Source organism: Helicoverpa armigera, chromosome 13 (assembly GCF_030705265.1).
Source record: "Helicoverpa armigera isolate CAAS_96S chromosome 13, ASM3070526v1, whole genome shotgun sequence".
NCBI lineage: Eukaryota > Metazoa > Arthropoda > Insecta > Lepidoptera > Noctuidae > Helicoverpa > Helicoverpa armigera.
Genome location: NC_087132.1, coordinates 6,168,819 through 6,180,946, shown reverse-complemented (window position 1 = coordinate 6,180,946; position 12,128 = coordinate 6,168,819). Strand labels below are relative to the sequence as shown.

The 12,128-nt window shown below is 36.4% G+C and overlaps 1 protein-coding gene across 50 annotated transcripts in view; it reads right to left on the bottom strand.

The window, feature by feature from the left end:
- The window catches only part of LOC110376151 (cell adhesion molecule Dscam1), a 56,554-nt gene that overhangs the window by 41,696 nt on the left and 2,730 nt on the right, over positions 1–12,128 (bottom strand). For all 50 annotated transcript variants that reach the window (XM_064037506.1, XM_064037513.1, XM_064037512.1 and 47 more), the window contains exons 2-4: positions 9,358–9,529; positions 977–1,161; positions 537–675 (exon numbers count right to left, since the gene is read on the bottom strand). In XM_064037506.1, coding sequence (XP_063893576.1) covers positions 537–675; positions 977–1,161; positions 9,358–9,403 — 370 coding nt within the window. In that variant the 5' untranslated portion in view covers positions 9,404–9,529. The remainder of the gene's footprint in view (positions 1–536; positions 676–976; positions 1,162–9,357; positions 9,530–12,128) is intronic.

The following is a 12,128-nucleotide window of genomic DNA, read 5'->3' as shown; positions in this document are numbered from 1 at the left end:
GCAGGGTCGGCAATGGACATCGCCAATAGCCTCATTAAGCATGAGTGTGAAACATTCAATGCATTACAAACGATTACTACCTCTATTGAATAACCACTTGAATTAATAATGTTTATTGTTTAGATACTGATTTAAATCCAGTAGTCCAATATACAAAGGCATTAACTATCAAATTACATTATGAAATAGGGTGATAAGTCAACAAATAAAAGTGTTCGGTTATAAACAGAAACATAATCGTGTCGGTTGACATAGCCACAGCATATATGTCATGTTAACCCATTAGACATTATTTATAAATCTGTCTTGGAGTTCTTTATGGCTGCTTCTTTAAGCCGCACGTGATATTATGAACTTGGTTTTGTTTTACACAATCTTGCTTTATGAGATATGGCTGTAACTTTAGAAGATCCGTTAGAAACTTAAAAATTCTGATGTTGAAGACTTTGTAGTATGTACTTATGTCACTTTCTAACGAACAAAGACTGAAAGAATGTGCCTCTTGGGGCCAGTAATTTTATGTAAATGGTGCTTACCGGCTCGTACGTTAACGTCACGGGAATGAATGGTGCCAACAGAGTTGCGAGCGAGACAAGCGTAAACTTGAGCGTGAACCTCTTGCCGGTAATCCTCGGCACGGAAAGGCGGGAACAACAGATTTCCGTTCGCTTGAACCTGAAGGAACACAACAATGTTACAAAGAATATTTACCAACACTGTTTTTTGTTTATCATGATCATTTAATTTGAAAAAAAAAACACGTTTTTATTTAGTTGCAACCTGTTTAAAAATAACGATTCGCTTTTGTTTAATAATTATGCAATCATATACATATGCGGGCACTGTATAAAATAGTTGTCCTTGCCAAGTGGCTGTTGGCACTTTGGATGACGGATCTAGATAATTTTACAAATATTCAGTTTACTTCGGACCTTTCGTACTTTTCGCTATGCAGAAGTTTTTGAAGTTGTCTTACCTGTCGCAGTCCAGGGACATCACCAACAGCAGTTCCATCAGATCGCACCCAGATGATGTCGGGAGTCGGGGATCCTCGGGCCGCACATTCGACAGTCGCTCCGGTCGTGTTGCTAAAGTCCACTCGGTTTGAAGGTTCCTTCATGAATATGGGTCCTATGGTCTCGTCCTCGCATAGCACTGACCCTGCAATAAATACAGAATACAGTTGAAACTTCTGATGACTTTTGAGGATTTTTTACTGGCTGATATTTAAACAATTGCACACATTGAGGTTTGGAATAGTATAAAACACTGGAGCTACCTTTTTTAAACTAATCGAATTTTCTTCTAAAACCACTTCAGAGAAAGATATTTTATTTAGACCGGTTAGACTGAAAGCCGACCCCAACATAGTTGGGAAAAAGTCTCGGAAGATGATGATGAGAAAGATATTTTACTTAAAATAATTTTACAATTTAGTATGTAACGTCAAGATATAAACAGAGGAATACATTGGAAATAGGAATAGATCGTCTGGAGTATGAAAATATAGCAAATTTCCTTCAGCAAGTAAGATTCACTATACAAAACGTCCTCGAAATAATTATTATTGTTCCAAAATTTATTATGGCTATAAGACAATTCATAGTCAGCTTGTAAGCTGTAGTATGTTTTACTGATATGCCTATACATATTTTTATACCCATTAGTCATCGTCAGATGCTCTTAACAAACGGAAATAACAATTCCGTAAAAAAAATAGAAAAACAATCTTTTGCTGCAGCCGTTTGCCATCAAAAGTACGAGTATGCAAAGTGCGATCCCCGCGTACTAAAAAATTCTCGACCCAGTTTATAATGAAGCCTGGAAATATAATCCAGCACAAGTGACCGCGCTCTCATGCCACGTCTCGCTCCTCGTTTCACTAGATGAAGAGCATGAGAATGACACTCACTAAATGTTAATTAGTGACCCCATTAGGTCAACTTACTGTACGACAAATGGTGTACATACTAATATCCTGTGTAGTTAAAATACTTCAGTGACCAACGTATACAAACGGTTTAAGTCCACACGTGTGAAACGATATGCATTCTAGATTCTCATGTTTAAGCATCCTTATTACGTTCGACTCAATATAACTCTTCATACAATCTATGAAAAGTTAGCAAAATCATCATTTTAAATTAAAATTTAATCCTTCTAACGAACCTGTACTATTTAAATTCAACCGTCAAAAATTCAATGCCCAATTCGAAGCATTCCCGATGGAAAACAAAAAATAGCAACAAAGCGAACAAAAAAGCGAGGGCGTGTTGCGCGCTTGCGACAGATGTGCGCTCGCGCACGCTCCTGATTGGCTGCCACCACGACAGATGTTCTTTACATCACAAATTCACAACCTGAACGCAGGATGCTGATTCAACTAAGATTTATCACAACACTTGTAACGATTTCTAGCCACTTTAAACACCAAAAACTTAATATGAATCTCAACTTTTGTAGATTTTTCAGAAAGTTACCGAGGTTGCTTAATTTTAGTTAACTCTCGGAAGTGGGCATTGTAAAAATCATGCTGTGTAAAACAAATATGGACGCAATTTGCTTTAATTTGCTTCTGTCGCGTAGTAATATGTGGTACTCACAATTTATATAATTTGTACAATTAGCCAGATTACACCCACAACTATCTCAATGTATAATTTACTAGCTTCTGCCAACGTTGTCACCTGTGTCCCGTGGAAACTTCTGTACTAACCAGGATAAAAAGTAGCGTTCCTCAATAAAAGAGGTTTTTACTTCTGAAAGATTTTTCTTCGGACCAGTAGTTTCTGAGGTATGGGCGTTCAAACAAACGGACTCTATGGCTTTGGCGAAAGTATTTAGATTTTTTTGGACATGACTTCATTGTTCACCCGCATCGTTTACCGCACGTTTTGGACATGTTTATATCTATTATCGATAATGCTTCCTGATAAAGTGATAAAACTGATTGAGGTTTAGATCAGTGTCAGTCAACACTTTCGTTTACGCATGCTATAAAAGCACTCAGAAGCACTTTTAGTTATCAAGCTTGCCTTTATTAAAAATAGATTTTTGTTACATGTAATTGAACTTTTACAAACAATCGTTAGGTGACTGTACCTGCAAGGAAGCTTTGTGTTCAAGTTACAACAAGTATACAATATTTATGTTAAACACGTCATCACATCTAAGGCATCGTTCAGACCAAACGTATTGTCGGCCGCTGACTGTGAGCGCGCGTTACGCAGTTTATTGCTTTTCCATATATATTGAAATTGTCGTTCACACCGAACCGACTATACGCTGTGACGTCGTCTTTTGTAGCTGACTCTCAGTGGCCGATTATTTTACTACGCGACTATGCACGGCGGACGCGGATTGACTACGCGGACGCAGTTACCGAATAGCGCCGCTCCGCCGCGTACGCACCGCCGCGCCTCGGTACAGCACGTCGATAATTAGTGTCCCTTTTATATAAACTTAAACGTATTAAAGATAGTAACTCATCGAATGTTTTACTGTCATACGAAAATATTTCTTGAACTTATTTGAATAAAGTCTATATTCGAAATATAAAGTATGAAATTGACAAAGAAAACATCTCTTCAAATTTAAGGGATGTACCCACAATCTCTTTTTTTTATTATTTTCGTCTTCCTCTAGAGCTTCGCAAATGGCAACTATCTGAATGCGCATCATTTAATTGAAATATCAGTAAAACGTCTGATTTGAAAAATATAAATTACGCTAGTTTTATCGTTTATAAAATACTACGAGCAACTTCAAATACTGAGCCCTTTTATGTGTAGAATAGTCAGCCGCTCAGCGTACGCATCTAGTGTGAACCTACACGAGCCTATTCTTTTGTTCACACATGTAGCGCATCGTACGCTATAGCCTATTGTCGGCTTGGTGAGTACGCGTTCTGCAGATTGAGTCGACGTTCACACTGGGGCAGACAGTGAGTATACTCACAGTCAGCGGCGGACAATACGTTTGGTGTGAACAATCCCTGATACATGCAAAACATACCTGTCGTTAAGAGTTCAAGGTGAGGCGCATCAAGCTGACGACTTAACGCATTCTTTTAATATAAATACAATGTTTAATTTTCTGTGCGAGGTTATAGGAAGATACAGGCAGGTTTTGTTGCGATCAAGGCGAGCGTGAACGGCGTGAAATCCTCATTACACTCACTTGCACGAATGAACCCAAAAAGATGCTGTAGATGAGTTTAATTTTTGAAATGCTCATATTTAATGCGTTGGTGTTTTACTATGAAGCATTCTGCTGATCTGCCGCTTTAATACTTTCTTGTGGAGTCATGTTTTCTCCACATTTTGTATCCTATTCATGCATGAGCAGACGGTATTGTACATTCAGAGGCTGTCGCAGCATGCGCTTGATTCGTATCCGAACTTGTCGGATAACAGGACAAAGAAAGCCTCAGACTTACATTAAGATAAGATTAAGATGCTGCACGACGTTCTACTACGGCCGATATTGCATATTTTCACTGCACTTACGCCAGGATAACATTATTTTTTGCGACAAGGCGATTTATATTCTTGTCATCTCTCTAAGATGCGTTTTAAAAAGCTACCACAGGTATTTATATCTGAAAGGGTGCCTATTTACTTTCTCTGTGTTATCACTTATCATGCTCTATTATCCGATATAGAAGTCATGTTTAGTCTTATAATATCCATTATCTTTGGGGTCACCACGCGGTTTTAAAGGTCTGATAATTGTACCTATGCTATTTTATCACATTTGCTAACTGCGGTGGAATGCCTAATGTTATGAGTAATATGGTGAGATATCTGAATAACGACAGCGGAGAATTCCAACAGAGTAATACACCACGTCCATGAGGAGAATTCCAAAAACCAAACGGTATGTCTCGCGTCAACGCTCTTTGATTTGAATTCCTAATTTAGAAAACAATCAACCGTTCGCGTAGATACTAACGGCCTATATTACAAGTTACAACACTTTTATTATGAAAATAGTCTCAATTACCATTCGATTGACTGACAATTATCGCCATGAACATTCGATTAGCTAAGTTGGTACCTTTTTACCAATAAAAGGTAGCGTGTCCAACGTTTTTATCGAACTTAATCGATGTTGGACATGGTATAATAATTGACGTATACCAACAGAATACCTTTTTATATATAATACGAGAGGCATCAAGTGTACAATAAAATAACATTTGTAAACAGTAAAAATTACTAAGTGTACATAATTTTATATGAACCTTCATTACGCTCTTACTGAATATAATGCTATATAAATCTATTTGTGGCCGTTGACCCGGTGAAATTCTTGGTAGTCGGCAGCTACCGTATTTATACTATGCTCATCTATCCTTATCGTTTGTTCCTCAACGTCTTGCAACACTACACTACTCTCGCCGTTATAAAGCGCAGTTAAGCTCCAAATTATGTGCTTTTTAACGCGTTAAATTATAACTAGCTGAGCCCGCGGTTTCACCCGCGTCCATTTCTCATAACCGAATAAAATATAGCTTATAAAGTTATAACACTCACAAATAACTTATTTACCTCTCTATCAGTTAAATAATTTTTCTAATGGGATAAGTAGATTAGGTATTTCTATTATTCTAGGAAGAGTTGAAATAGATAGATTATCATGTTTTTGTTTAATGCGGTATTATGAGACTCCTCCAGACTGTTTCAATACTAGGCTGAATACGTTTTCGACGAATAGGTCAGTCTATTACGGTACTTACTACATACTTATTGCGGCATATCTACGCTGCTAGTCATTGTACAAGATCACAGTGTAAGTACATCGTCCGTTGTCACTTTGTTAGTATAGTTGCATAAGAACATAGATAATAAGGTTTAAAGTATGTCTGGAATGTTTGGTCTACTAACTAAACAATAAATTAATGAGGGTCCAAAAAAAGTTCGTTAACACTTCAAGCACATCTGTTTGATAGAACGTGTTACTTGGAAACATATTGTTATAATTTCCACTATTAGCTGTATCGACATAAAATTATAATATTTATTTATAGAATATAAATAATATGCATTTATTATGAATAGGTATGCATTTTTTTATCCAAATGAGGGTCTCGTTAGCATGTTTAAAAAGAAACAAATATTTTAATTACGAGCACACTTTAAGCGTTTGTTAGTGGCTCGTTAACACGTGCTAGCTGTTTGTTGATAAACAGTAGGACTTCATATCGGAATTGATATGGTAGGTACGGTATGTAGTCACTATCAGTCGAAGTTTGATTTTTTATCAGAATCCACCCAATCAAAGACTGTGGGACAGCGGCATTCGCGTTCACGATAGAAAAAAAACATGCATTATTAGACTGATTTTCTTATGGAATTTCCGCTGAGCTCATTGCGATTTCCGACTTTTTCGTTAGATTTAATTATTTTCCGATTATTTTAATATAACATCCTTAATTTGAATAATAAGTAACTAAAATAAATGGAATCATAGTGATTGATTTCTGGTTGCTTCTATTGCTCATACATGAACGAGTACCAGTTGATGTTGGTACTCTAAGGCTTTAACCACTTCAATTAAGATCGTTGACATTGTTTGCGAATGCGGTTAATGAATGAGTAACTAAAAATAAATAAATATGGCTCATGGTTGCGTGTTAATCATTCCTATAGTCTCTGTGGTCCATGGGCACAATTTAATACAGCAGACCATGTCATGTTAAAGAATGTATTGTGTAAATTAGGGACACGCAAGAATAAACTACTGAATGGTAAAAATAATAAACTTTCAGTGATTCTGTTTACGTTATGTTTACACTGACCAGAAATACATGGCAGCAATGTACCAAAATAGTAAAAAAACAAACGAACGACGCTCTATTCTCTGTATTTTTTTATTTCATTAATTTTGATCTGGTAATTTTTTAAAGATTTGTGAGACGCATTCAATTTTGTAACATTTATGATGTTTGAACAGAGCTCAGATAAACTTTTTTAACTTTAGACATCATGATTTTCAATCTGCCTAAAAAGCTACATGTTTGTGTTTTGATGATACTCTTATCCCATATCCGGAAATCCTGAAACGAATATCATTGTTATCTGCTTTAAAAGCTGTAGGCACTTTAAAAAATATGTTATTAAAACATACATATGCATACTCTGAGGCTAAGTTCCAATACGTATTGCTTAGACACGGCTATTAGCGTAGTATTCTGTAATCTGTGCTATTAGTCACTCGGTTCTCAAGTTTTTCTAACGCAATTGAATCATCCTATGTTCCGTCGACACTTGTGTGTGACTGGTTTCCTTTCTTCTACTTATAAAGTTTTTCTATACTAATATTATAAAGATGTTTTCTTTGTTTGTGCTCTAAAAGCTCCGAAACCACTGAACCAATTAAAAAAAAAAAATTCATTGTTGGGAAGCTTCAATTTACCTGGGTGACACAGGCTATACTTTATCAGGGTACGCGGGTGAAACAGCTATTATTGTACAAATTAATTGGTTAACCGACTTCAAAAAAAGTTGTAGGTCCTCAAATCGTCGGAATCTTTTCTTTTTGAACCCAAGATGACACTATTACAGTCCCAGCCATGGGAATATTTGTTTTGAGGCCACGATTTTGTACCTAGTGAAAAGTTGTGACTAATACATATCAGATTATCTTACTGGTACCTTAATAAAAGCCAGATAGTATAGTTACTATACATTAGAACTAGTAACTGTCTGGCAGTGGAAGCTATCGTTGTATCGGAGTCAGGGTCATGACCTTCCCGCGTTGAAAGGCCAATGTTCTGCTGTGTTTGTGCAAAATCTAGCATTTTAACCGAACCTGGCGTCCTCGCCTACGCCATGCGCCACTCTAGTTGCCTGTACGTCTAGTCTGAATAGGCTATGCAACACTGACAGCTGTTCAATTCACCTACACAGCCTAACATCTTAAAACAAATTAATTTTTCTATTGCCAGAAATCATATTTTCCTTCGATTCGTAGTCCTATTATAAAAATGAAAGTGAGTTCGCTTGTTTGTTATTTCCACTTTCACACTAGAACGCTGGAATAATTAAGATATTTGGGATGGAAATAATCTAACTATTACCTAGTTAGATTCTTGAGATGCACCAGCTAGATAGAGATAGGTGTCTTTTTATCCGGAAGTGAGGCATATTTTCATTGGAATGCAAACGAAGTGATGGGCATAAATTGGTTAAGCAGACCTATGTCTAGTACATTGAATGGAAAGAATGTTCAGACAGACGGATAGAGATATTGCAAAATAGGGAAAATGCCATTTTACTGGCGTGACTTTATTACCTAGATCATCCTATTTATACTCTACGAGAATAATAGACGTTTACTACTAAATCATTGCTGGTTGCCGTAATCAATTACAAAGAAAAAAATGCGTCGTTCGTAGCTGCAAGTAGGTAAGTAGTTAGAGTACCTACCTATAAAATGAATCATGGTGATGATGTCTGAGCCTGCAGCTGCTACGACGATAATAAATACATAATTATTATTAACTCAAAAACCTTTTACTTTTGTTTTACAGCCTATTTAGGTATTTATTAAACAAATCGGGGAAAATTAACATTTTTTTTTGTGTAGATAGGTAGATAAAAGTACTTTCGATTACTATTCTTAATGGATATTCTAATCGGGAGTATTTTGATAGTAGATACTTATCTACTTGGATAAAGTAGCTGTCTGATATAACAGAAATCTTAATTATTGAGATTCCTAAAAGACAAATACCTATATCAAGCACAGAATATTCGTCGATAGAGGGCTCCCGATGCATTTAGAGATGGGCACCGCATGCAGTGCAGCCCTCACCCACGTGGTAGCAGATAAATCGGGCGTAAATAAAAAAAAAATTACGTGAGTCTTTGACTTGACTTTGAGCTTCCGCTCGTCCCCCGTCTTACATGAAGTTCAATATTCTTATAACCGCAATGGCATACGCGGATTAACATTGTGTAGTAGTGAAGATACGGTTAAAACGTAAAGCGTAGAATTCACAACAGATGTGTAAATGGCGTTTAGGCACACGATTTTGGCGAGTAGTCGTAAACAGAGTTTGAATAGGTTCGTTGCCCGGCCGCTGTATCGACCCGTGACGTCACGAACGGCGTGCTTCCAGTCGTGTGGGGTGGATGGTACCCCAATGATCGTGACGTGCGCTTTACGCTAACTGCGTAGATGGTCACGAGCTTTGTTATTAACTTTTAAAGCACTTAAAAATAAATAAAAAAATATAAAAACCTTTTCCAAACCTCAAAATGCTTTCAGCAAATATATTTTTTTAGTTTCGGTTTTGAAAAAAAGTGTCAGCTCCCTTTCAATAATAAAACAAAATGTTTATAAACTTACCTATAGTGGCCAGTGCCACGAGGGCAGCTAATCCAATAAACGACATTTTATCGCACTTCGACACTGCACAGATCACTTTGGTTTTTTTACACAACTTAGAATTAAAATTCCACTGTTTAAAAAAAAACTAAAAAGATCGTTGTGCCGCTATGCGGCTGGGCTCCGCCCGAATCTGAAACAAGACGAAATACTGTTAAAATTGAGATCTAAGTGGATCCATGTATTCATAGTATGTACCTACTTAATTTTAGCAAATTATAGAAAATGGTCAAGAAATAAAGTGCCACAGCAGCTAATGTACAATTCAGTCCAATTACGTTTTTATTCGTATTAAAAGCTTTAATATAAACTGTTTTTCAAAAATGTTTTTTTGACTAATCCCATGCAAAAAGTTTCGCCCAACCAAGAGATCATATTATTTGGCTGTTTAAATTTATTCATATGAATTAGAATTGCACACGTGCTAACACCTGGGGCCCGATTCTCCTAAGTTAATAATGTCAAAATCGAATCGCAATATGATCGTAATAGCAGTTTTAACCATATCGGGCATTCTGCTACTAATAAAAGACCAATCGTATTCGATTGACATTTGATTGGTTTGCGATTGGTCTGCTATTTTGGTGATTTTGGTTTATTCGGTAGTTTGCTCTACAATCATATTGCAATAGTTAATCATTTGCAGACAAAATGATTCATTATTGAATGACAGAAAAGGATAAAAACGTTTATTTCAAAGAAAAAATATCGGAATGCCACTTACGTTTCAATCGTAATCGAGTCGGGATTGGATCGCAGTCGAACGTAAATCGAATGTTTTTAAGTAAAATTAGGAGAATCGTGCCCCTGTGTTTCTTTAATTTCCTGATGTACAAAACCAATCGAATCAGGAAGGAATACCAATGAATTCGGTGCCCGAATCGAATGCCATTGTAAAAAGCTTTATAGAAAACTTCTATTGTGAGCAATGCCTCTGCTTCATTGAATACGGCATGTGAACATATTTAGATAAGCTTAATTTAACGTAATATATTACGGAAGGACCGGCGTGAAAACAATGGCAGTGTACTCTATACAGGGTGTTCGCTAGTCCAAGTAGGGAAATACAATCTGCGGTGACTCAAGCGAGATTATTGGCATGTCAAGGTTAGTGAGACAACTTTGTATGTGTGCCTCCTCTCTTATACTATATTTTCTTACTTTGAAACTGTAGATACAAACAAACAACAACATATCGAAACATTGCATTATATTAAAAGTACCTATCTATGCATTGAAGCGTTTAGTAGGTACTTAATTTTCAGTCATGCTCTTTGCAATAAAAAATATTATTTATAAACTTGCATTTCGTGTTGAATGTAACGCTAATCTACATCTGTTTTAACCTAATTATTTTGTAATCTGCTAACAAATGAAAAATCTACCAAGTTTCATAACGCTTGGGGGGCAAAAACGGGGCGGAACTACGGTCAGTCACGCAAGGATAAACCAATTTGGTGTAATGTGTAAATGTACGTGTTTACACACTCCACTGTGTTTACTTAATGCACTTTTGTCGTTTTGTACTTAAATAATTCTAGAAACATGAAAAAGCACAATCAATATTAGCATGAACAATTTTTTGGGGAGCTTTTGTCCGCTGCAGTGAGTTCAAGGGCGTTCAACCCTATTTCTGGCTTGTATATTGTTTGCTATCCCTCTCCTCTAATTTATTTAAAAGGGAGGTGTAAGCTGAGGGATTAAGAGCATTAACAGATGGACGTTATTACTTTAGTTCCTGTCCGAACAGACAAACTTTTGCTCTACCTAAGGTTTGTATTAGCGAACCATTATAATTTTAAATTATTTGAAGTTTTAACCATAACAGGCAGTAGCCTACTTCATCTCATAATTGTATTACATTTTCCATTTATAACCCAGACTTGTCTTGGGACAAGTTTTTGCAGTTAGCATACATAATAATGTAGTAAATCAAGAACAAGATGTTTATAGACTAGCTAGATCAACTATTTTATACTGTAGTTGGTACTATTTAGTATTCTGTGGCTATACTTACTGTAAGAGTCACGAAATATGCTTGTTTCTTGTTGTACATATTTCGACTAATTCTCTTACATCAAGCACTTGGGTAATGTCGGTGACATCATCGCGCCAATTTGTAAACTAACCCAATCACTAGAAGCTCAGAATCTAGATCACCAACCATATGAAAATGTATGCGGCGGTTGAACCCGAGACTAACTTTACCAATGTTGTTAATATTGATACTTAGGTGTAAGGTATAATTGTTTTTTATTCTACTTTAATTAAATGTAAGCTCTTCGTACCTTTCTCCAAGTTCTAGGAAAATAATGCAACGTACTTAGGTATTGCATACGTAAGTAGGTACTATTATTGGCTAGACGATCATTCATGCTATGCAAATCGATTTTAATTAGGCGTCATGAGCGTTAGACCTAATTAGCAACTACGTACTTGAGGCTTAACATTATGTATCGTCGTGTCTGAAGTACTTTAATTACGAATAATGAGCCAACCAAGAGTTTTGCATGTCAAAGATCCATGAGTTTAATCGTTCTGTCGGTTTCCGTAACCGCATATCTTCAATACAAACCCAGCTTCGTGCATGAGTGACGGAAGACTATTTTGGGCTCCATTATCCAGAAATGGCTACGCGCTGCTCGTGTTTGGATTTAACGAGTGAGCGTTTGGGTACGTACATAACATACATATTATATCAACTGAACGTGGCAAGAAACAATATTATATGT